Source organism: Oxyura jamaicensis, chromosome 15, assembly GCF_011077185.1.
Source record: "Oxyura jamaicensis isolate SHBP4307 breed ruddy duck chromosome 15, BPBGC_Ojam_1.0, whole genome shotgun sequence".
Taxonomy (NCBI): domain Eukaryota; kingdom Metazoa; phylum Chordata; class Aves; order Anseriformes; family Anatidae; genus Oxyura; species Oxyura jamaicensis.
In genome coordinates this window covers 12,746,244-12,771,852 of record NC_048907.1, presented here as the reverse complement: position 1 = coordinate 12,771,852, position 25,609 = coordinate 12,746,244, and the positions used below count along the sequence as shown (strand labels likewise).

The 25,609-nt window shown below is 50.6% G+C and overlaps 1 protein-coding gene across 1 annotated transcript; it reads left to right on the top strand.

Annotated features, from left to right (window-relative positions):
* The first annotated feature begins 1,289 nt into the window (after positions 1-1,289).
* Positions 1,290-25,531, top strand: MMP17 (matrix metallopeptidase 17). Its single transcript, XM_035340782.1, has 10 exons — positions 1,290-1,523; positions 4,517-4,649; positions 6,016-6,142; positions 11,907-12,190; positions 13,532-13,708; positions 13,835-13,934; positions 16,498-16,580; positions 19,795-19,947; positions 21,582-21,839; positions 22,764-25,531. The coding sequence occupies exons 1-10, from the start codon at positions 1,305-1,307 to the stop codon at positions 23,090-23,092; spliced, it is 1,863 nt and encodes a 620-aa protein (XP_035196673.1). The 5' UTR covers positions 1,290-1,304; the 3' UTR covers positions 23,093-25,531.
* The last annotated feature ends 78 nt before the right edge of the window (positions 25,532-25,609 follow it).

Genomic DNA, 25,609 nt, shown 5'->3' with positions numbered 1-25,609 from the left:
AATAAAGTGAAGTGTAATTTGGAAATTAGTTCCGGATGTTTGAGTTGTAGCTTTATTTTAGTGATCTGGGCCATTAACACTGGTGAGCAGTATGTTTGCCTTTTCTTCCTTGCCCAGCATGAGGCTGGCAGCATCCCTTGCCTTGCATTCGATGGTGCCCATGCCCCTCATCCTGGCAGAGATTGAGCAGGGTGAAGGGGGCTGCTGTGGCCCACTCTCCCTAAGTATATGGAAGGCATAAAAATGAGCAACATATATATATTTTTCCATGTTGCTGAAGCTTGCTGTGCTGCGTGGTGGCTGTCGCTGAGGCAGGGCTGGTGTTTTTGTGCTGGGGGTGTCCTGCTGGCGGCACCTCTGGCTCAGGTTAACGCATCAGTGTGGGAGCTGATGCAGGGGGAAGGTGGTCCCGTGGTGTCAGAGACTGGTGCGAAGCTCAGGGTGCACAGTGGTGTCTGCAGAGGGGCTGGGGACGAGCTCTGCTGTGCTTTGGGGGATGTGATGGGTGAAGTGGGAATAAAGATCTGCATCTCTGAGCAACGGGAGTCCTGCCAACTCTGCGGGATTAAGGCTGTTTTTTTTCCTGGATGTTTATGCAATACCAAGACCCTGATGGTTTTGGCTAAGCTTTAGCAATGTGGCTATTTTAATAATACAATGGAATTGGCAGAGTTTTTCTGTTTGTCCTGATTTTGCTGTTTATCCTGTTTATGCTCTCCTCATTATCCTGAACTATGTTGTCTTCTTGTAAGCACCAACCTATCACCCTTAAGAAGAAATCTTCAAGAAGACAAAAATGCTGACTGAGACTTCTTTTTGCCTGTGGCAGTTGAACAAGCCCATCAGCTTATATGATATTAATATTTGTAAAAGCAAACTTACAGAGCTCATAAATATTCCATAAAAGAGGGACAATATCTACATCTATTTCAAAATGAAGCAGGTAAGTAGGTTCTAGGACAAAAGGGTATTGATACAAAGGAAGTGGAGATATGAAAGAAATGAAATTGCCATTTTAATCTGAAAATTGGCTCTAAGTGATACCAAGGTGCTGCTGCTGCTGGAGCCAGCCTTTTGCTCTGGCCCTGGAGAGCCCCACTCCCAGATGTCTCCACAGCAGCATCACTCCCAGGCCTTCGGTTCAAATTGCCTAAGGAGCAGAAAAGTCTAAAGCTGAAACTGGGCTTGTTTGCAGGGCAGAGGACAACTTCATGAACATTTTCCCTAACTTCATGTCTTAAAAAAGCAAACAAACAAACAAACAAAAGACCTACAGTTTTGGCTTTTGTTACCAATTTTAAGGCATGAAGCAGACTTTTAATGAAGCAGACTTTTCCCCATTAGGCTATGCTCAGCAGTATGGGGAACTCAGACAAGAAAAACTGATGCAGCTTATTTTTAGCCAACAACACGAGCAAGCTGCCTGCAAACATGCACACAGAGCAGCTCCAGTTAGAGGATGCTGCTGTTGTGCCATCGTCACCACGGCTGCTTTGCAAAGGAAGAAGGTCACTTTGAAGCAGGTAGGACATATTTTGCTGGGCACCACCTGCAGCGGGAGGGGAGAGGTAAGAGCAGGCTCTATGAGGGCCTAGGGGACCCTTCCCTGCCCCACAGGCCATCGAGGCAGTGCTTTCTGTTTTTCTCCTTCCCATCTCGTCTCGGAGCTGGGAGCAGTATCAGTTATCGGCTCCATCTGAATGTTCTGGGGAAGCAATTTTTTCCCCTTTTGAAAACAGAGAGTTGCTGAAGCTGCTTCTCCTCATGGGATTAGGTCAATTTGTTTAACTCAGCACATTTTTAAGGAGAAGTTTTTATCGTGTCAACTCAGGCAAGAAATATATTTAAAGAATTTTAGCATTCAGCTGAAATCACGGCTTCATTTAAACATTTTAACTTAATGAGAGTTGGAAAAAAAGTTTTTCTTTTTTAATTTTAAAAAGGTTGAAATAAGCAGTGAATGTATTGAAGTTATCTCAGAGGAGGATGTTCTCATCTTTCCACGTATGAAAGTTCATCGGTTTAACTTTTGTCCTAATTAAGGACAAGAAAATATCTGAGAAGCTTTCATAGGGCACACCTAATTAGGCAGACAATTCCTTCTGGCATTTGTCATCTCCGAGTCCAGCTGCTTTTTTCCCTAATGAAATTGTCTGCCCCAGCAAAGGTAGGATGTGAAAGTTCAGTGTTATGAATTAGTTTATTGGGAGAGAGCAAGCTGGCCAGATCCTTATGTTGGTAAGGAGATGAAGGAGAGTGGTATAGCAGAGGTCTGTAAAACTGTGGGGAAACCTGGAGCATGATAATCATGGTCTAGATGAAAAGCACATGCTCTTTTCCTGTTCCTTGTGTCTTTTCTTGAGAGCCCTTCTTTTCCTCTGAAGCAGCCAGTGGTGTTCATACTCCTTCTGTTCCTTTGAATGAAGAAAGAGACAAAACCTTGCCCTCGGCCAGGCCCTGCCACTGCCTTGCTCCCAGCTCGGCCTCCTGCTGCCACCTCCTTTTCCAGGAGGCAGGGGCACAGCTGAGCTCTGCAGGTCTCATGTGCCCATGGCTCTGCTGTCCTTAGAGGAGAAACGACGCTGGCTCCACGGCTGGGGGAGAAACCAAATTAAACCACACCATGCTCATCAACTGGTGGGCCGACTGCCGAGCTCCATGTCACAGCCGATTTCTCAGGAGCAATCAGGAGCGAATTGTGTCTCTAATTTCTGTCACAAACATTTTTGCAATGCAACGGGGCACATAAAAGCAATGATGAGGGAAGTAAGCGCCAGGCCTGGCCCTCAGCCTGAGGGCAACAGGAGGCCGAGATGCTGCAAACATGCTTCTACCGGGCACTCGCTAACAGGGTTGTTCCATGAATCAGCAAGAAATGGCAGGATAGGCTGCCTTCAGTAATACACAACCTGCTGAAACAAGGCAGCCATGAAAGAGAGTGGGAAAGGAGGAGAACTGCCAGGGAGAAATTCAGCACAGGAGCTGTGCTCCCCGATGGCGACGGCTGGTGCTGCGGCCACAGCAAGTGTGGGGAGATCTGTCATAAAGCTGTGTGTGAACGGTTTGATGGGGCATGCTGGGGACATCTGGGGATGCTGTGGCATTTGGGATGGCTCTTGCAAGCACTGAGTCTTTTGAATTTTAGTGGTAAGCAGATACAGCCTCTTGGCACTGATCTGACTACCGTAAATTTGTGGCGTATTGACCGCAGTGAAAGTCAGGATCAATAACAGTCTTCAAGAGGCTCAATGGATCAATGCTTCTTTGATACAGATGAAGCAAATAGAGGGTAGGTGTTCGTGGTGCTCTGCATGCGGTATTATTCTCTGCTGATCCCTCTGCTGAGGTAGGAGATATCAGCAAGCAAGAAGGCAAGGAAGGATTTAGGAAGATAATTCACCAGACAGTTAAAAAGCAGTTGTAAAAAGGAGATTTACGGTATTATTTTCATCAGTTTTAGGCTGAAAAGAGGAAGAGAGAGATACTTGTAAAAGCACGTGGTGCCTTGGAAGACAAATTCCTATCGAACAGCGGTGTTGGTTTTAATGAGGCGCTCGTGTCAGCGTGACCGTGGGCATGCAGCCGTGCTGGCTCGCCACACAGGTGTCCCTTTAGCAAAGAGGGGTGCATGGGTGCTTCGCAGACCCCCCTTGCTTCACCCACACCCAGCCCTAAATGCCTTAAGGCAACAGGCAGAGGGCAGCTAGGCATAACACCATGCCTCCCCATGGGAAGAGCCATCAGTTGCTAAAAGTGACTTCTACACCTCTGTGGTGTTTGCTCTGGTGGGCTTCATTCGGTGGCAGCTCCCTGATCACCACGCTGCTCAGAGTCAATCGGGGGTGCCATCGGCCACCAGGACATGGGGACATTCCCCGTGGGGTTTCAGCATGAATCTGTCTGCAGGCCTGGGGAAGGGCAGGTGTTCATTTCCTTCTGTGAACCTGGGTCTCTGTGTATCTCACCACCCCGTTTGCTGTCCAGTTTTAGGGGCCTCGTGGTTGAGTTTGTTTCTAGTCAAAACCCTGCTGAAGTACAAGGCAAAACTCTGCATCCTCAGCCACCAGGCTGCACTGAGAGGACTTCAGAGCCCAGTGTCTGTTCACTAGTGGGTGACAGCCCTGTCCCCACCCCACAGGGATGCTCTCGTTCCCCTCTATGTGCTCATCCCTGCAGCAGGTTCCCCCTGAGCACTGCAAGGCAATAGTGTGATCCCCACGGGCAGGGCCCCACTGATGCCACTATCGGGGATGGTTTGCAGATGGATGAGAAAATTAGATGTCAGCCCTGGAATGCATGAAGGTCACTGGGTCCTGCTACTTAAGCAATGTATACAGATCTGTTGTGACACCTTCATTTGTTAGCAGGGCCCACGCTGTTCAATAGGGAAGTCGGGTGTAAATGTGTAAATGGGAATGGTATTTCCAAGCAGAACGGGCAGGATCTTCAGCACTTCCCTTTTTATGCATCTATTTCTCTCATTTCCTTTTCTCACCCCCCTTAACCTGTGTCGCAGGACTGGCTGATGAAATTTGGCTATCTGCCTCCACCGGACCCTGTCACAGGACAGCTGCAGACACAGGAGGAGCTGACAAAAGCCATCACGGCCATGCAGCGGTTCGGGGGACTGGAAGCCACGGGGGTGCTAGGTCAGTGGATGCTGGGCCCTTCTGTCCCCACTGTGGCAGAGGAGGGGGGATTGGTGCTGCCGTGCAGCTGGGTTGCATCCCCGGGAAAAGCAGCCCGTGTCTGACAGACGGCCAGGTTTGCAGCTGGAAGAGTAATTACATGGCTCAGGTGCTTTGTTGCCTTGTGCTTTCAACAACCTGAGGCAAACAATTATTTCACCAGACCCACACACCCTTGGGGTTCCTGTCGTGCTTAAAATAGCTTAAAATAGCTCTTGATGTGTTCAAAAAGAAAAAAAGACAGAGAAACTAAAGCTGATAGGTGGTTCTGTTCAAAGCTTTAATTGCAGCCTCAAATTGAGTTGAACAAAAAACTTGATTAAACCTCCCAGTTTGTACAGGGAGTAATCTGGTTTCTTGGCCAGTGGGGCACAGGGCAGGGAAGGAGGAGGACAAGTCCTGCCACTGGTGGCAGTGAGCATGACCGTCTGGGATGGGGCAGGTTCACAGCCCGGTATGGCTGGGACCATCCCATCCCCATCCTCGCTGAGGACAGGAGAAAGCAAGTTTTAACCTGGGCAGTTTATCTCCTCTCCTCCCCACTGTCCCCCCAGCTGATCCCTGCACTGCCGTGGTGCTTGCGTAGAGCTGTCCCTACCTCTGTTCAAGGAGACAATTAGAGAGAAAATGCTAATTAGCAGGCTCATCTCTTTGCAGCCCTCACCAGCCCCTTGGAGCAGCCAGTGCCACTTGAGCAGCCGCTTCCTGTGTCCCCAACACACAGACGCTGAGACTTTCCCCTCCACTCTTAATTAAACATGCGCAATCATTTCTCCTCCACCTTATCACAAGCTGCAGGAGGCCTACGAGCAAGATTGTACCTTTCATTGCCTCTGAGTTTGCTGCTTGGGAAGGGCAGTTTGCCCCTTATTTAAGGTAAAGAGGTGAAGCCAGTGTGAAAATCAGTGAACACACAATCACCTGCATTTCTATAGGTGAGAACAGGGACTTGAAGATTTCATTCAGTTTTTAAAATAAATAAGTAATGTGAACAGCTTCTATATGAGCTCCTAGCTTAACAGGGATATAGTTTATCTACATGAGAACATCTCTTGGCTTTGCCAGGGGAATAATGGCCAATTCACAGACAGACTAATTTATGCTTAAGGGGACAGCTAACACTTAGCCCAGGTGGCAGCAATCTGGGTGCTGGAGCTGGGCATCACCTCCCCTTGCCACAGCCAGTGGGTGTTTAGAGAGCGCCTTCAAGCCCAGATTGCTGCCACAGCCAGTGGAGGTGGCTGGTGGATGTGGCTGCTGTGGTGTTTCTTCACCTAGGGCCGCACCTTCCTCCTTGTGCCCATTTTTCCCTTTTCTCTGCCACCAGACGAGGCCACGCTGGAGCTGATGAAAACCCCTCGCTGCTCTCTGCCAGACCTGGCTGGCTCGGTGGCCAGGAGGAGGCGGCACACGCAGGCTGTGACCAAGTGGAACAAGAGGAACTTGTCCTGGAGGTAGGAGCTCATGCTCCGTGAGTTCAGCGCGGCCACGAAGGGCCGAGCACATGCGCACCCTAGCTAAACAAGACTTTGTGATGAGTTTTGGGCTGATGTTTTAAAGCGTGTCCCTCCATGCTCCCAGGACCCAGAGGACTGTTTGTTTAAAGCCTTCTCCTTCCCACCCTTAGCTGTAGGACCCCAGCCCTGTGTGGCCACAGGCCGGCAGAGGGGTAGATTTGGCCAGCAGGTTGGCTGGGTGCTTTTTGCTGCATTGCAGCATGATTTCTCTTGAGTTCATTGGGACTTTGCGCTCTCTCAAGCAGCTGCCACATTTTTGGCTCAGCACAAATGGGTCTTTTATCTTGCCTCACATGAGACCAAGGACCAGGAGCGCTTTCTGGTAGTGGAGGCATTTGGTCCTTTTCTTCTAGTTCTTGCCGTGGGAGAATATTTTTCTCCTAAAGCTGGTGAGCAATGTGTGTGGAACACAGACCCTGCAAAACACAGAGGTTTAGGTCTGACTTCCAGAGCATCCTGCAGCCACACTGCAGGTGAGGTCTAGAAATGGGCACCCTGTCCCACCGAGACCTGTACTCTGAGACTTGTGTTTCCTCTCTCACAGACCGTGCATGGCAGTATTTGTTCTAAGAGCTGCTGGTGTGCCCTGAGATGCTCAGGCTGTCCTGAAAACCCCTGTGAAAAAAAAAAAAAAAAAAAAAAAAAAAAAAAAAATGACAGATCTCCTAATTATTAATAAACTTCTCTTTGATCCTGATGTAGTTCCTAGAGCAAGTCCACCTTCGCTACAGTCACAAATTGGGGCTCAGCTGTCGCTGTTGACAAGTGTTGAATCCCTGGCCTTAATAGGGATATGGTCTGCGTGACAGCACATCCTCCTGAGACAGTGTCTTCAGAAAAGAAAAATATAATTTAGCCATTAGCTTCGGAAAGAAATGATTTTGGTTTGTGGATGGCTTCTTTTAATGGCTGGGGCAAGGGTGCTGAGGCAGGGAGGAGCCCGAGGGATGGCCCCAGCTGCAGACAGGTGTAAAAACTCTGTAAACCAGCCCTATCCTCACAGGTAAGAGGAATAACTGCATGTTTCAGAGAGGAAAAAATCCCTGTGGGTGAATCAGTAAAACCTGCCCTGGTGCCCTGTGAGCTTCTGGAGCCAGCACAGCAGTGGGATGTGCTCAGTTTGCTGACTCCAGTGGCTGTTCTGAGCAGAGCCTGGCAGGGACAAACCCGAGCTGTGTCCCACCACGGGGCTGGGCAGTTGTGCTTGGAGCAAGGCACCGAAGGGAAATGTGTTGGGTTTTTCTGGTGGTCACGGCCCCAGGATACACCCCAGCCCTGCTGCGATGCTGCTGCAAAGATTGTCATAAAAAAAAAAAAAAAAAAAAGCTTTCAGCTCTGAAACTATTTTATATGTCTGATATAAAAATTCCATCTCCTGACAAACTCATTTCTTCTTCTTTTTCTTTCATCCTTTCCAAGATCTTGGCTTTTGTTCAAGAAAGGGCTGTATTTTATGACTGGGAGCTGTATAAGCCAACAGAAGGCTATAGCATTACAGAAACTCCAGCATGGTATTTACACCCAACACTTCAAATTAAAATAGCTTTTTAGAAACTGCCATGAAAATCTGCCAATAGAGGCATAAAGTTTTACATACTTACCTTTTACATATGGATTGAAGATTAAGAAAAAAAAAAAGCCAAACTCTCTTATGCCACATGTTTTAAAGGTGAAAACTTAAACAATTCTGAGGCTGGGATAAAGGGGCAAGCAAAGTGGTACTGAAGGATGGGCACATGCAGTGGTGGAGTAGGCACCCCCTCACAAACAAGATTTTACAGGCCAGCAGGTTGTTCGGGTTTCTTCTTTTTATCCCCAGCACAGGCAGCCTGTGGGACTGGAAGGCTCAGGGAGCAAACCAGGAGAGCCTGCAGCCTGCACAGCTTGCAGTGCAGCCTCCAAGCATCCCAGCACAGCCCCAGGCACATGCTGTCTCCTGTGCCTCATCTCCATGGGAAGTTTCTAGGATACCAAGACATATGCATCTTATTTGCATGGGATTTCTCATTTAGTGGTACATAGACACCGAGGCACTCAGCTGACTAGAATGAGGTGGCAATGGGCTAAATTTGGGGTTTGGTGGGGAGCCGTCTGCTGCTGTATCAGCACCAGGAGCTGCATCCCCCAGCTTCCCAGGAGCTTCCCCTTGTGTTTTCAGCCTGGTTTTCCTCTTGCTAATTCTGCTCTAGTGCCACTGGATGCCTCTGGCAGAGAGGAGCTCCCAGCTTTAAACTCCATTTCTGCTCAGGTGCTCACTGAGCATGGCAGCAGGGGATGAAGCGGTATAGGAGAGGGGCCCCAGTGACACCTGTGATGTGCCCTGTGTCATGCTGGGGTAGCGCTGGGTCAGGGCTGAGCCTGCAAGTGTCCATCCTGTCAATTACTTCTCTTTCGTTCTCGAAAAAATCAATTTGGGTTTGTCAGGCAATCCATGACCCACTGTGTTTGGTAGTTATTGGCATTTATTCTGTCTCTCTGAAGTTTTAGGCCTGCGCAACATGAAGGAGCTCTTTCATTAACCAGCAATTGATTTCTCCTCCATTACTAATACTCTTTGACTTTTGCCTTTTTGAGGACCACACCCAAAAGGGAACCTGGAAATCAAACTAACCACTTGTACAGTTGTCCTCCGTAGCTGCCAGCCAGACCAGCTCTCTCTTGGCTCTGCTCGTAACGAACTTGGACCCCAAGTTACTTTGGGATGGGACAGGAGAAGGAGAAGGGGGATGCATGATGGACTGGCAGCGTCTGGAAATCTCGATCCAGAGCCTGCAGCTCCTGCAGGGAAGGGGTTTGCAAAGCTGGCAGGGAGTAGAGGGGATGGTGGGGACGTAGGGAGGGACCAGGGAGCTGATCCTCACCCGCCCTGCCACCATCGTCCTCCGTGCCTCCCTGGTGGCCCAGCAGACACCATCTGGAGGAAGGAGGTTTCTCTCCGAGTACTCAGATCAGGCTTTTACCCGAGATTGGAGCTCTCTGTAAGGGGAGTCTCAGGAGGGATTAACATCCGAGAAGAAGGAACGCTGCTCTCCACTGGGTACCTAAGCACCATTTGCTGCAAATAATAATAATCAAGGTGGGAGGATGCTTATTTAGCCCTGTGTGCTTTTGCGCTGTGCTGGAAATGTACCTCCTTTTCAGTGGAACTGGGTAATGCAATGCCGACAAATGTCTTATCAGTATAATAGTCTTCTCTTAATCTCATTGAAAGTAATTAGCAGAGCTCCTGCAATCAAATCAGATACTGAGCTGCAAACTCTGATAGGATTTTCATGAAAAATAATGCTGGTAATGAATAAAGGATGTGGGGGCGGGGGCTCACTTACACCTGTAGCATGCTAATAAAAATGGGTCAGCTCAGAGGTGCAGGACCTTTTATAAGAAGCAAAGTAAGCGTTGATCCTGTTTATGCATTTATCTAACATTTCTGGTGTCGGGGATTGGAATGAATATTAATTATGTTTGTCTATTTAGATGTGGCTTTTCATCCGCTGTCCTTTTACAAGGGAGATCAGGTTAATTGTAATAACTCTACAGCCATAGAAGGTCGAGCAAGGCTTGAGGAGGGAAGAGCAGATAATGTCATCACATCTGAGTCCTTGCCCTGGGCACCACTGTCTTGGAGAGGAGGTCTTAATTCCTAGAATAAGCAGAGTGTGCATTATGCATGTAATTACTTGTTCAGTAAACATAAGAGGAGTAAAGGGTTTAACGAAGTCCGGAGTACTCTTGTGGAGGACAAAGATACTTAGTTAAGAAATATCTGGAAACCAGGAAACCTTTTTTGTTTTGCAGAGGTTCACAATGGCACTTTAAATTACAGCAATAGCACGTATATGCTGTGGTGTTAGTGGGCACCATGCTCTCCATCTAGTTATAGGCAGTCTGCTCTGTAAATAAAAATTTTCCTGACAAGTGTCTTGTCTAATCCCATGCTCATGCTGTTTGTGTCACCGTGCTGTCTGCCTTACAATGTGTTTTGTTTGAAGTCCTGTGATTATCCGGTGCTGTGTGTATACAAACAGCCTTACGTTAGGTGTGAACCACCCTCTTTGCCTACAGATAGCAAAGGCAGAATTATGCCCAATTTTTGCTCTTCTGCCTGTGATGATTGATTGCCTGATTCCCCATTTGATCCCCAGCACCTCCAGGCTGGGGTTCCCAAGCTCCTCCAAGAAACCATTCGGCAGAATTTGGCAGTTCTCACGTGTCCATTTTTGCTCTGTCCTGAATTTCACACTCACTAGCTGTGGCCAGGTCAGGAGGTGTTACCCACTTGGGGCTGCATGTCTGAGGGCATGCGATAGGAAGCAAACACATGAAAGCATGAGCCTCCAACTTCAACCAGTGTGTCATTCCTATTCCCCTTCACTGATCCATAGTGCCTAACAATACCCAAATCATTATTCGATGGAAGAGCTGAGTGGCATGACATCCCTTTCTGACACCTGTAATTACCTCTAGGGGTTTAGTCAGGTCATTTCTCCGTGCTGGGGTGTAGTACTGAGTGATGTTCTCCCAGCTATATTATGCAGAGGGCAAGTGAGGTGATCATAATTGTTGCTTCTGCTTTTAAAATCTGTCAGGCCATGAATATTTCATGAACACTTTGGTTGGTGTGCTGGTACACAAGAAATAAAGTGGCCGTTATTACTGGGGTAGAGCTGGCCAGAAATTTTCCAGCAGATTTGTCTTTTGTCAATAATTACTCACTTAACAGTATATTTCCCTGGAAAGTGTTTATTTTTGTCAGAATTGTCAATGAAAGATTATCCAAACATACTCTTTTAGAAGCCAAGGTGCCTCATTGCGTCTTTGTCTTTTCACCTCTACGTTAAATCAACAGTATTAGGAATTCTTTCTCAAGGTTTGGTTGTACTGGAGGTGTTAGCTTTTTTCATGCTAGTGCAGATCAAAAGGGAGGTTTGAATGCCCTGCTGCAGGGCAAACACCAGCACGCTGCTAGTCCCACCTGGCTTCTCTTCCAGGGCAAGGCAGAGCTGGGGACCGAGTGATGCTGTGCTGATACAGAGAAACCATGCAGCCTCTCGGTGAGTGCGCTAGGGTGGTAAGCCTCAGCTAAGCAATGCTTTTTCCACTAAGAAGCAAGGCAGGAGCTTCTCAATTACAGCATGCCATCAGTCTGTCTCCTGCAGGCAAGAAGTTGGAGGGGTTTTGAATGAGATTTGTATAAAATGCATCTTTTCCTCTTCCTCCTTGTTATGATTGCAGTTTGAGAGATTGCTGGCAATGTCCTGGTTTTGGAGTACATTTTATACTGCCAGCAGACCTACTGGGAGATAAATGGAGGCAGCAAATCTCTGCTGGATTTCCATGTGCGTATAGGAAGAATGAGCAATGATCTGCTTTGTTGCAAGAAAACCTAGGGGCCTGCGTGTTGTGCAAAGGCTGCAGAAGTCAAATCCTGGCACCCACGGGGCTCTAGGCCAGCAGGATCTGGTGTGTCAGACGGGGTCAGTATTTCCAGAGGACCCAAACTCAGTCTCTGAAATCCTCATAGGCCTGGAAGAGAAGTGGTTTAGAGCCTTGCCAATACACGTCTACAAAACATGTTGGGGCATTCAAGAGGTACCTCACCGAGGCTCTGTGATGCACCAGGCACCTGCAGAGCTCTTCCAGGTGGTCCTCAGAGAAGTTTGCTTGTGCTCCTGCCCTATCCTCTTTGTCTTCTTTCTTTCAGAGTTCGCACCTTCCCAAAAGAGTCCCACCTGGGCCACGACACAGTTCGAGCCCTGATGTACTACGCCCTGAAGGTCTGGAGCGACATCACCCCACTGAATTTCCACGAAGTGGCAGGTAACAATGCCGACATCCAGATAGACTTCTCCAAGGCAGATCACAATGATGGCTATCCCTTTGACGGGCCAGGTGGCACGGTGGCACATGCTTTCTTCCCCGGAGACCATCACACGGCAGGAGACACTCATTTTGATGATGATGAATATTGGACCTTCCGTTCATCAGGTACGTTCCTGTCACCCACCTGCAGTCCTTGGCTTTTCTGGGACCTGGAAGGCTGCAGGTGTGTGTGTGACTATTGGAGCTCTCAGATGGGGGCTGCATTCTCCCACTTTTCTGTCATTTGGGTGGCCTCACTGCCTTGTGCCTCAGTTTTCTGTTTTTAAAGCATATTGATGCTGAATTACCTGATGAGAGCTCTTCAGGCTACAGGGAAAAAACAGGCAGGGGAAGCACCAGCTCTGCTTTGCAGACAAACAGAGCAGAGGTGAGCACTGAGGTCCAGGAGCTTGCCATAACAGGCGTGTTATTGGTGATTAAGTAAGAAGCAGTGCCCATTTTGTGACTGCTGGGTGCACCCACCTGGGAAATGCTCAGGTGGGGGAACGGGCTCAGCACCACCAAGGGACAAGGGGGTGAGCCCAATGGCGAAAAAACTGCCCTCTGTTTTGAAGGTCTTAGAGCTATCCAACCTTCATCTTTTATTTATTTTGCTCTCCCCAGTGATTCAAAAATAACAGCTCGGTAGGTGATATAAAAATATCCCCCAAGGTTGTCAGTTTGGCATTAAAATGTCAGAAAGCATATGTCTTATTCTCTCCCAGTGCTGGGGAAAACAGGACAGGTTATAAACACCCCGGCTGTTTACAGGCACTGTAAATAATAGTCATCAAGAAAAAAGCAGATTTCAGCAAAAATAGCCCCCAGTGCCCTAGGCCCAGTGGGGAGAGCAAAGCACTGCACAAGATTCAGGATCATGAGCTTTGCAGAGACGTTGGCTTCCCAGCCTTTTCCAGCCCTTTTATTACACTGCTTGCAGTCATGAACTTGGTAAGAGCCATACTTAAAGTCATTGCCACCTCCTGGTGCAGCTCCGCACAGCCCCGTTGTGCGGTGAGGACAGGCAACTGCACGTGTGCCTGGCCCAGCCAGCCTGGAATGGGGCGGCAGGGAGGCACCGACCAGGATCAGCTTAGGGAAAAGGGAACAGAGAGAGAGCCCAGGCTGAGAAGAAAGTCACTGGGGAGGTGTTGCTGCTGAATAAACTGTCCCTGATGCCCAGGTTCAGGCACCACCAGTGACGTGAGAACAAAAGGGGTGATGCCCAAGCCTCCGCAGGGCTAGGGATTCACGCTGCAGGCTGGTGTCTGGCTTTCCATTTTCTATGACCCACTTCAGTTTCCTTTTTCCAACAGGAGACAAATTCTTTTTCATATTTCATCTATTCCAAAACCTTGTTTTCCAGTATTTTCAACATATACCTATTCCTTTTCTTACAGCCTGCCCAAAGCCCCTGATACATTCAGCACAGAGTGACTTTTATTTCAGCTGTGTCTTTATTTCCAGACGCCCATGGGATGGACCTGTTTGCTGTAGCCATCCACGAGTTTGGCCATGCCATCGGCCTGACCCACATCTCTGCCATAGAGTCTATCATGAGACCCTACTACCAGGGTCCAGTGGGGGATCCTCTGAAGTACGACCTGCCTTACGAGGACAAAGTCCGAATCTGGCAGCTCTATGGTAAGGTCGTGTCCCTCTCCCAGCTGCGGCACATTTCTGCCCCAGGGCGGAATAGATGTCTTCTGGGGTGAGTGGGCTCATGGGGAGGACGGCATTCCCCTCTACTGCTTCTCTGTCTTTACACAGGAGTCAGGGAGTCTGTGTCCCCCACGGCCAAGCCTGAAGGGAGCAAAACTGATGACCATCCTATCCTGCCAGAGCTGCCAGAGAACCGCTCCACTGTCCCGTAAGTCTGGTTCATTTCTTCTCAGCTGTTGGTGATGTTCCTGCGAGGACGTATAACAGCAGAGCTCCACATCAGGGTCTTGTCTTTGCTGTTTCCCTCTGGACGTCTCGTGATCTGATAAACACACACACACAGTGCCCCTTCTTCCTTGTATCTCCCAGTCATTTCCTGTGTACACTGTTGCTTTTTTTAAGCAGTATGCATAGGGCCTGGCCAGATAGACCACAACTGAAGTGGTTAAGAGCAGCAAAGAGTGGCAGTTGCTATTTATTCATTAGCTAATTCTTATCATTCAAGGCATGTCCAGAAATTCTGCATTATCTTGGAACACTTTGCCTTTCCCTAAGACTTGAAATTTGACTTCTGTTAATGGCAATTTGTCCCCACCACCCTTAGGTGAACTCATCCTTGCTGAAATTTTAATCAAACTTCTGCAGGATCCTGATTTGTGCGTGCATAAGTTACCTAAATCTTTCCACGGTGAGCAACTCCCTAATGTACCTGTGGGGGTGAATATTGGAACAAGCGGACCGGCAGCCTGACTCCAACGCAGGTTTGAGTTGGCAATGGACTGCTTACACTGAGAGTGTCATCAAGCAGCCAGCGTGCCCTCATTAAGGGAGGATCTGGATCTAGCTCATTAATAAGCGTTGGAGTCACCAAATTGTATTACTACCAGAGCAGCAAGGCAGTTAAGAAGGGAAGGGACACTGCACAAAAAGGCAGGAGGTCACAGTCACGCATTTTGGCTGCGTACCAGGAGCACCCTAAGTGAGAGCAGCAGAGATGGAGCCGGTCACCTTCCCCTCCTGCTCTGTCCCAACCAGGGTGTGACCTGGAGGAAGGCACTTCATCCCCCTGTGCCTCGATCCTGCACCTGCAAAGAGGGGATAGCAGCTGTGAGAACATGGACAGTGGAATATTCCTACAGCAACGGGGCTGTAGAAGAATCCTATCTTGAATAAATACCCTGGGCACTGCCGTTCTGCCCATCTCAGCTCCTTTTTCACCCCACTTTTCCCTGCTTGGTGTGGTGCCCATGGTACAGAGGTGCTGAGCACCTGCACTCAGGAGGTGTCCCAGCTGCCAGGGATCAGAAGGGCTTTTCCTTTTGCATTTGCCACTCTGAGGACCTAGTGAGGACCCTTTGTTGAATGCAGGTGCCACGTTTGTATGCGTGTGGAACCAGAGCTCCTGCAATGAGTGCCCCAAGGAGTTAGCAGTCACAGTGGCACAAAGATAAATGCCCTCTCTGCACTGCTTTAAGTACAGTGAAATCTTGGATGCAAATTGTGCCTGAAGTCTGTAGGGACTGCGAGTAAAGAGAGAGGAAAGTGCTACATGTGAGGTCTTCAGTAATGGCAAATGCCAGCAGCATGTCCCACACGAGGGACTTTGGTGGCATTACGACGTGGTTCTTGCTGTGTACTGCTCCATGCGAGGGTGCTGCCACCAAGCTGGGCTCCTCGAGGTCAGGGATACTTCACCTTACTCTGGAGCCCCCATCTCTCCCAGCCTAGTGCACGTCCAGTTTAAGCGGCCGGGTGAATTTGCAGTGCCATGGGTGACCTGTCTTGCTGTGTAGCTTCTCAGGGAGCCTGTCCATGTGGCTCTGCATGGCCAGATTTTGGCTGGAGCCTCTGGGTGCTGGGCAGGGACCCAGAGAGAGGAGGGCAGCTCTCCTGTGATGCAGGAGGCCGTGGTCTGGTGACAGCAGCAGGAAACTTCTTCGTGGTGACCTCTTCTTCTCACCCCTCATGTGACTGTGAGGGTGAAGGGCATTCACCGCCACATCTCTCACTTTGTGCCTGAGCTGGTGCTGGCAGCCCAGCACGAATATTCCATCAGCAAATTAGATGTATGCTTCCCTGACACCCACCACAGCTTTTCTCTGCATGTTCCCAGCATCCTCTCCTTGTTCTCTATTGATCATCATTTCTCACATGGGCTTTGTAGCTCTTAGGCCCTTCATGCTCTGAGCCTTTCCCACCCACCTTGTTAAAAGCAGCTCAGCAGCTCAGCCTGATGCTTGCCAGGTGGCTTTCCCCATACATCATGCTGCATCACCTCGCCTCTACGTCCCTCTGGTTGGTCTCGGCTGCCTTCTGCGTCGCAGCTCTGGCACCTCTAAGTGGTGTCTGAGAGCACCAACGTCCCCAGGTGCTGGAGTGACGTGCTGGTGGCTCTTCCCCGTCACACATCCTGCTGCCTGGGGACAGCTGGCCACGCCACACTGTGCCACCAGGGAGCGGTGAGCCACCTCTGCCCCCACCGTGTAGAGCTGGTGGACGAAGAGCACGTCCCTGCTCTACTCCCTGTGACAGTCACTGGTGGTCTGGGGAGAGCATCATCCACAGAGCCGTCTGCAGGCTGGTGTTTGCTTGTGTCTGCCTTGGAAATCCATACACACGTGGCTGGGCTCGAGCAGGAGGAATGCCAGACGGACACAGCTTGTGGTTCTTCTGCTCCCCTGTGCTTCACCCCGTGGCTTGGGGCAGGGAGGGGGCTGCAGGACGGGGGCCCTGGGGACACAGCCCCCACTCACCCAGCCATCTCTGTGCAGGCTGCAGCGGGACGTGCCGAACAGATGCAACACTCACTTCGATGCCGTGGCTCAGATCAGGGGAGAAGCTTTCTTCTTCAAAGGTAAGAGACAGCCTCAGTGTGCCCGCAGCCCTGCGGTGACATTTGTGTGACAGCACTGCAGAGGCAGTATCGGATAGTAAGGATAAATTGGCTCCAAGTTTGCAGACTGCAGAGTACCCTGGGTCCTGCGGGACCTGCAGACCCAGGAAAGTGGCCCACATGCTGCTGGCTCTTTCTGACTCAAATAAAAAGTCTGAAACCTTTAATCAGTCCACCAAGGCTGAGAACGGCTGATGAGGATGTATCAATGTCTGTGCAAATCCCATAGCCCGGCTCCGTCATGCCAGGCCCAGCGCAGTGACAGGGGTGACAAGAGGCTGGTGGCTGGGGACACACAGTGGCACTGTGAGGGGATGGGCAGAGATCACATCTAAGTGGGGACTGTAAGGGAGGGGGAGGAGAGGGATGTGCTAGGGCTACCCAAAAGGTTGAGCGGTAAAGTGAGTGATTTTTTTTATCCAAAAAGAAGAGAAATCCAGTGAAACCAAAACAATTTATTTTCAAATGATGAAAATGGATATTTTTTCACCCAGCACACATAGATTTTCTTTGACCTTTGGGGTCTGTGACCAAGAGCAGACATGGGGGCTGGCAGGTGCTGGGGATGGAGGGAGCAGAGGTGCCTGCAGCTGCACTGGGGCAGGTGACCCCTCCCTGTGACACACACCATCAGACCCAAAATGTGGATTGAACCAGGGAGCAACAGTAGATCTCCCTTGCTTTTTTCCTGGATGCCTTCAACTCTTCTCCCACGCTTCATCTTCTTTAATGCCGCTTGCTGTGCATCGCTCAAAGACAACACGCGCACAATTACAGAGCCATCTGGTTCCGTGTTAGCAAACACTTGCTGGCAGCGAGTCCCTGGGGTGCCCGGCTGCCGACAAGGATCCCATCAACGCCTCCTCAGCTGCACAGAGACCATCTATGCTGGCCTCCACAAGCTTTCTTTTCCATCTTCCCTTGATGGAAAAGTGCCCAGTGGGCAGTGCTTTCCATCCCTGGCCACCTCTTGGTGACCCCAAAGCCGGGAAGCAAAAGCGTCTCTGCAGGGGTGAGGAGCAGCCTCCAGGCAAGTGTAACCCGCAAGACCTCCAGAGAGCTCGGTATTGTCTGTGCCCCCGAGGGAGCACAAAACGGCGGCTGTTCCCCTGTGGCACTTGTACAGATGCTGGCTCCAAAAAGCCACAGTGAAGAAGGGAAAAAGAGAGACAAGAACTGGTGTCCAGGATAAATGGCTGTCTGTCTTGCAGAGGAGATTGGAGGGAAAAAAAAAAAAAAAAAAAAAAAAAAAGAAAAAAAACTAAAGAGAAATCCATCTCAGTGTCTATTTTTGGATATATTTATTGTGGGCCAAAATGCAAATTCGAAGAGCAGAGTGTCAGTGCGTGCCAGCTGCGCGGCTGCGTCCGGAGCCTGGCAGCCAAGGCCAGGGAGCGGGGACATCGCCTCTGGGCAGGGATCTGCGGAGCTCCAGGGCTGAGCTCCCTCTGTCGATGGACATTTTGTTTTGTTCTGAGCTGGCCCAGCTGGAGAGAAGCGTCACCCACTGCCCCCGATGCAACAACCTGAGCTCCCTAGGATCTTGCCCTATTGAAGGCAGCGGTGAGTTTCCTGCGCTTCTGAAACCCTGCTTGCTTCGATTTGGGTACCTTGCTGCAAACTTCTGAAGTTTTGGAGCAACTTTGGCCCATGTGGGTGTTTGCAGGCAGCGATCTTGCCAGAGGCATCTGAAGTACTGATAGCGTGGTGCACAGCTGGAATCGAAATCACCTGCTATTAAGGAAAGCAATTGCCTCAGCCCATCATCCATGTAAAATGAGACGCTCGGGATGGCAGGAGTTCACACTTGGCTTTCATCCTTCTCCGTCTGCCAGCTTGGAAGATGGTTTTAAATCAAGCTCTTTAAACAAACATGGGGTTTGGGAGTTTTTATTTTATTGTATTTCTGCATGCTGATGGCAGCAGTTCCCCCATGGCTGGCTCAGGCAGCTACTGTCCAAGCAGCCACAGCACTTGGGCAAGCAGGCTTAACTGTGACAAGAGATGAGCCCAGGCAGAGTGGGGCTATCACGTTAAGAATTCATTGCTGCCTCAACCGCTACCTTCCGAGTGTTTTTGTTTGTTTGTTTGTTTGTTTGTTTTTCTGATAGTTTTCAACAAAACTAACTGATGACCCAGAGTATGCCTGCCTTTAGATGTAGATGTAAAGCTTGCCGGCTGCAGCTGCACGCCCACCGAGCCCATCGCTGGGAGAGAGCTGAAAAGTCAAAAGCAGCTGGGGTTTCCTCTGCTGTGCCAACAAGCACCCAGCCCTCAGGAGCTCAGATATACACCTACTAGAAAAGGAATTATGTTGGGATGTATTTCTTGTGAAAAAAAAAAAAAAAAAAAGTGAAAATGTGTCTTTGTCTAGTGCCTCTCTAATTAGAGATGCAGAGATCATCTTTATTTAATTACATGTGTTTCCACAGATATGCAATGGCCACCAGATTTGAATTCTATTCTTTATAACATTCTTAAAAAGAATCTGTAATTATAGCAATTCCTACCACATCTGAATACATTATTCATTTGTAGGTCTCAGTCAGATAGAGCAAATGTGCAAACGGGAGCAGAAGAACAAGAATGATATAAATCCTTATAATTATAATAACCCCCCCTCTCTGCAGATGTTTAAGTGTTAGAGTTTTGCCTCCTGCATTATTAGGCTAAGATCCAATTTCCATAAAATTTTGAAAGACGGTGTCACAATCTGCCAGCTCTGGGGAAAGGGCTGAATGCCTTGAATGCAAATCCGAAGGCGCATCTTTGGTTTCTGTTGCTCGTTTCCCTTGGGAACCCAGGCGAGAGCAGATGTAAATAACACGCAGTGATTTCTAACGGGCAATTACAAACGTGAGACGAAGTTGAGGGTTCGCTCTCAGACGTCTTGTTCTGACCGGGATCTCGCTGTGTGGAGCTCCCTGGGGAGGACAAAAAAGTCCGGCTGGGAGTCCCAGGCAGTGCGGTGTCTGGAGGATTGTTTGGATTCCCAAAAAGGGGATTTCTTCCAACAGCTGCCAGGAATAGCAAGCGCCAGCCGCTGCTGCTGGGAAGCCTGTAGCTCCCACCTTCTGCCTGGCTTCCCGCTGCCAACGCATGCCACGGCGCCGGCTTCTCCCGCAGCGCAGGCGGGAGGCGGGGTGGGTCAGTAATGCCCGGTCTGTCCCTCCAGGCAAGTACTTCTGGAGACTGACCCGCAATAAGCACTTGGTCTCCCTCCAGCCGGCTCAGATCCACCGGTTCTGGCGGGGCTTGCCGCTGAACCTGGACAGCGTGGACGCCGTCTACGAGAGGACCAGCGACCACAAGATCGTGTTCTTCAAAGGTGAGAGCAGTGGGGGTTCTCAGTGTGCAGCCCATGCCAGGGTCCCCCTGGGCTCTGAGCCCTCCTGCAGAGGGGACACCGGTGCCCACCTCCACCTGGGGCAGGTCCAAGAGCTGTCCATGTGTGAGGCCAGGAGACACCTTGCGGGGGGCAAGCAGAACGTAGGGATCACATTCTGCAGAAAATGGGGGAAATTTCACTTAGGGTAAACTGCAGCCAAACCTAATTGAAATCTCTGCTTTTCAAGAACAAAATAAAAGCAGAAGTTACCCTTCACATACTTACAGAGTTGGGGTTTTCTTCCTGCCTTTTGTTTTTTGTTAAGAAGAGAAGCCAGAGGGGACAAGAATGTAAACCTGAAGAGCTTGCTTTTACTAATTCTGCTACTTTTATTTTTTTCTTAAAATACATGATATAATCCTCTATTTAAAAAAATAGCTCTCCCGTTTCTTCCACAAGAGTTGGAAGAAAGAGATTAGTAGGTCTTGGTTCCTAAACAAATGTCCTCTGAGCATCCCACATATGCCATGGCGTTGGCTAAACCCCCTTGGTGCTGTTGCCCCACCAGGTCTCCGTGTGACCCCCACCAGGTCCCCGTGCCACCCCCATCCACTCCCGTGCCCGCCGCGGGGCCCTGCAGGCAGGCAGCAGATGTGTAGGAGGAGTCGGTGACACTGAAGTTGTCCCAGCTGGAAATTGCTTTTTGTCTGCCACTCGGCTGCGAACGCGGGTGAATTATTGATTTCAGAAGTGCTGAATCATGAGAGCCAGGCTGCAGGCATGGGCTGTGTCTTGGTAGCGGATCCCACACCGCCTGTGTGCTCAAGGAAGCGTTTCCAAGCCCAGATGATGCCCAGGCACCTGGGGGCCCTGGGTCCTCCAAAGCCATGTGTGCACAGAGCAGTGCCTGACCATGGGCTCGCCCTGCAAGCAGCACGATGGGGACTACAGGGACGCGCCTTCCCCTGCTCTCATCGCCCAGCCTGTCCAGATCTGGGGCTGGCAGCTTCCTTGCCCTCCTGCACAGCCCTCTGCGGCCACTGGTGATGTGTTATTTAGCCCTGCCTGCCTCCTAAGATGAAATGAGAGGTTTACTTTCTAGCTATAAAATATTGTCTCATTCTGGCTCTCCAGTGCTGTTTCATTGATCCCTGGACACAAACCAAAGCACACAAATTACCCCATCCTCTGAGTTCCTGCTGCTGCAGCTTGGGCATGTGTTTAAGCACCTCTTCACGTTTTCTAGAAAACCAAGCAAAAAGCCTGACATTTAAAATAGGTCAGGTGAGACCCACAGGGTGCTGCAGAGAGGCTGCCATGTAGCGGGTCCCCAGGGAGACCTCGTGCAGGCAGAAAGCCAGTCCCCATGGCAGAGCATGAAGTGGGAAATGAGAGATGTGGGCTCGTTCTCCCTGTGTGACCATGGGGACCTTCAGCTCAAGCAGCCTGGCACAAACCCAGCAGCTGTTCCAGGGCAGAGGTTCCCCGATGGGCTGTTCCCCTCTGGCCCATCCTTCCATACCAAGAGCTCACCCTGAGGGTCATCACGACAGATAACGAAGCATCGGCTCGTTAGGGAAGCCTGGCCTCGGCTATGAAACTAACGCGCTCATGCTCCGTGCTTCTTTCCTCAGGAGACAGGTACTGGGTGTTCAAGGACAACAACGTGGAGGAAGGATACCCACGGCCCATCTCGGACTTCGGGCTGCCACCAGGAGGGATCGATGCCGCCTTCTCCTGGGCTCACAATGACAAGACTTATTTCTTTAAGGACAACCTCTACTGGCGCTACGATGACCACGAGCGGAGGATGGACCCTGGGTACCCCTCGGAGACCATTCTGTGGAAGGGAATACCGAGCCCTTTAGATGATGCCATGAGGTGGTCAGACGGTGAGTCCGTATGCTGGTTCGAAAAAGAGAGAAAAAAAGCAATGCTTTGTTTGCACCTGAGATACAGCCCCGTCTGCAGAGTCTGCACTGCTAGCCCCAGATGTGACGGCATTTTCCCTGTCTAAAAGCTGCAGAGGGAGGTAGGCTTTGAGCCAGAGCTCCCCCTGCTCACTAAAAGCCATTGTAAATTCAAGCAGGCAACAGAAATATCCTGGGTGCCTAATAACTTGATTTTACTAAAAGACCACAGCTGAAGTTGTTTTGTGGCGATTTTATCTTAATACCTGCTGGTTTGCTCTTCCCTGCATTTTTTGTTGTTGGATTTTTTACCTACATATGTGAGATTGTGGACAAAAATATTTTTAAAGGAAATGTTTTGCCCAGACTTAGCACTTTTTTTCCAGGGATGAAATTTCTCAGTGGCCCCGTCCCTCTGCAAAAAAACACAAAAAAATTGTCACAGGAGGTGTTTAAAAGCAGCCATTCGCTCACAATAAAGTGGTGATTCCACATTTTATTCACTGGTGACCTAGCAGTGTAACTGCAGCCACTAAACCAGGCATGGGAGGGACATTTCCAGAGGCTTTCCAAATTTCACACGCTCTTGGGCACAACCGGCCACCCATGCAGGGAGGATGAGTCAGGCTCAGGTTGGTTATCATCTGCAGCCTCACCATGCCCTGTTACAAGACTGGGATGCGTGTGGCGTGTATGGCTGTGGGCTTTTAACCCTGCACTCCTGCAGTACCAGGGGATGCACCTGCCCCAGGACCTGCCACAGGAGCCAGCATCTCACCCCAGTCTGTTGGCTCACGGCTCCATGGGGTGGGAGTGTTCCTTTGCTGCTCCCAGTGCTCTGTGCTGTCCTCCTGGGCCACTGCCTGTCCCTGCTCATCTCACCTCTGGGCTTTGGTCTCTTCCCAGGTGCAAGTTACTTCTTCAGGGGCAAGGAGTACTGGCGAGTGCTGGACAGCGAGCTGGAGGCTGAGGCTGGCTATCCGCAGTCCATCGCCCGGGACTGGCTGGTGTGCAGCGACATGCAGGCTGACTCCCCAGAAGCAGCCGGGAGCAGCAGGACTGGGGCGCGCTCCAAGCCCGGACAGCACGATGAGAGCCGCTCGGAGAACGGCTATGAGGTCTGCTCCTGCACCTCGTCCTCCGAGTCCCTGCGGGCCTGCCCCGTGCTCAGACTGTCTGCCAGCCTCGTGCTGGTGAGCGTGTGGACAGCAGCACTGGTGCGTGCAGCCCTATGACATCTCACCCCGCGGGGAAGACAGCGTTGCAGTGCTCCAGGGACTGGAGGTGGATGCGGTCCCGTGCTGCTAACTGTTGCAAGCAGAAAAACATTCCTAGGAACATGCCAGTGAAGGTTTTGAATTCTCCATGAGAAGTGAACCGTGGTTGTTTTTTTCTTCTTCTTCTTCTTTTCTTTTTAATTTTAGTTTAAAGGTCTAACAACAGATTTTGAGTTCTGCACCTTCTTATTCCCCCATCCTGTTAAAGATGAGAGCAGCCTAACATTGAATTTAGAAATGTCCCATGCAGATGTGTTGCTTTGGATGTTCGAACACCGCAGATGAGGGAGGGGAGAGCTGCTGTGATCAGATGAGGACAGGAGAGGCGGCAGCACCCCGGCAGGAAGGCAGCGGTGCTGTGGGAGCAGCGCGGTAGCTGCGCTGACATAACGTGCACATCCCATTGGATGTACTAGGTAGAGAGAAACTTTGACTCCACTAAGATTAACTGCAAGGTGATCATTTTACTGTCAAATCCGCTGTGGTAACTGATTTCTTGGTAACCTGTATCAGTTTCTACAGGTCAAAATCACCTTTGCCTTTCAGAAGGCAGTGCAACTTATCTTTGTGTCCAGGTCATTTGAATTTAACAATTTATCTAATAAACCTTGGCTGCCTACACACAGCTCTCCCGCTCCTCTGCCAGATCAAGCCTGCCACCTTCAGTAAGGTGCTGACTGTTCAGGCTCGGGCGCAGCCTTACCACCACACAAGCAGCAACTTGCTGAGCGCAGCCTTACAGGTGGGATGCCACTGCAGCTTTCCCACCAGCCTAATCCCTGTGCAGGAACTCCTCCGCTCTTGGAGCTTCTGTTCCGTGTTGTTTTACATTTTGGGAGGGATTGAGATGTACGGAGGTACGGAGTTCAGTTGTGGTGCTGTCACACCTGGCTGCACCAGAGGGTGGGCCAAGGTGGGGAGGGAGGGATGTACTCTTACCGGTGCCTCAGCCAAAGGCTCCGAGCAATAGAAGTAAGGTCAAGAATTGCATTAGAGTGGTACTGGACTTTCTTGCTCCTGTGGTGAGCCCATGGTGAGTCCTGGGGCAGCCTCTTGTCCCCAGGCCTTCGCTGCACCGGCATATCCCAGCCTGCTCAGACCATGGCTCCTGTTCCTCTTCTGAGGCCTGATGCAATTTTGGACCAGGCCCTTTCGGAGGTCCCCTTTGACACCTCTCCCAGTGCAGGAGGAGCCATTGCCCCCTGACTCCGCCTGCAGATAATAAACATTTCAGTGGCTTTCAATGTTCCCTTGAAGAACGCAGGTACAAAATATTGCTGTTGTGTCTCATGTCTGTTGGAATGGATGGGGGACTCGGCAGCCTTGAGCTGAAGGACAAAGTGTTCCCCTGCACTGAGGTCTGGCAGACCCCAGAATACCTCAGTGCTCTGCAGAGGATAAAGGCCCTGTTGAATGTCTCCATGAATTCAGCGTGTAAAGCAGCTGAAATCCACCGCAAGTGGTGCATAATCATTTTGCCAAGTGCAGGCATGTAACTGTGCTAGGTGACATTCAGTCCCCCCTTGTCCCCTCTCTGTCCCTGCTGGCATCGAGGATGTCCTGCTGTGCTGCTGGTACAACCTGCTGTCCCACAGGCGTGCTTGCAGTGATGCTGGTACCCAAAGTAACGGGATGAAAGCTGAGGAGGACGTTCACTGTGCTGCCATCACAGCTCTGCCTCCAGTGCAGGCCCCAAGCAGCTGCCGGCAAAGCCGCCCCATGGCCATGATGAGCTTTGGATGAGGGATGATCGCATCCTAGGACGGAAATGGCAGCTGGAGAGTTTCCTTGGGAGGTCACTGGTTCACTGTGGGGCCACAGGGGTCAGTGCTGCCTGAGGGTCACTGCCGGAGGGCTGGGGCGATGCGAGCAGATGTCCCCAGCACAAAGACACCACTGTATCGAGAGCCCTCGGCAGCAGGCAGAAAAGGAGCCGAGGGTTTGGGCTGTGCCGGGGCATCCCTCCAGTGTGGGTGGAGGGCAGGGTGGCTGAATCGCTCCTCCAGGCCCAGGAGGACACGGAGGTGCCCAGGCCAAACCCGTGGAGGTGGATGGGGTCATCGTGCTGCTGCACAGAGCCCCCATTACAGCGGGTTGGGCCCCCCGGGGGTCACAATGGTCCCGCCTGGTGGGGCTGAGGGCCCCCGGCGTGCCAGGCGTCAAAACCACCGGGCCAAGACCACTGGGCAAGGCCGATTTTAACCCAAACCAGAGCTCGGCCCCGGGTGCTGCCTGAAGCCGGCCTGGCCCGGCCTCGCCGCCAGCGGGAGGCCGCGGCCGCCGGAGGGCAGCAGAGCCCCGGCCGCGGCCCGGCGCCACGGAGAGCGGGGGGGATAAAAGGGGGCAAGGAAAAATAAAGGAGGAAGAGAAAAGAGAGAAAGGAAATGAAGAGAAAAGAAAACAAAAGAGAGACAGAGAGAGAGAGAAGTAAAAAGAGAAAAGGAAAAGATGAAAAGGAAAAAAGGAAAAGAAAAA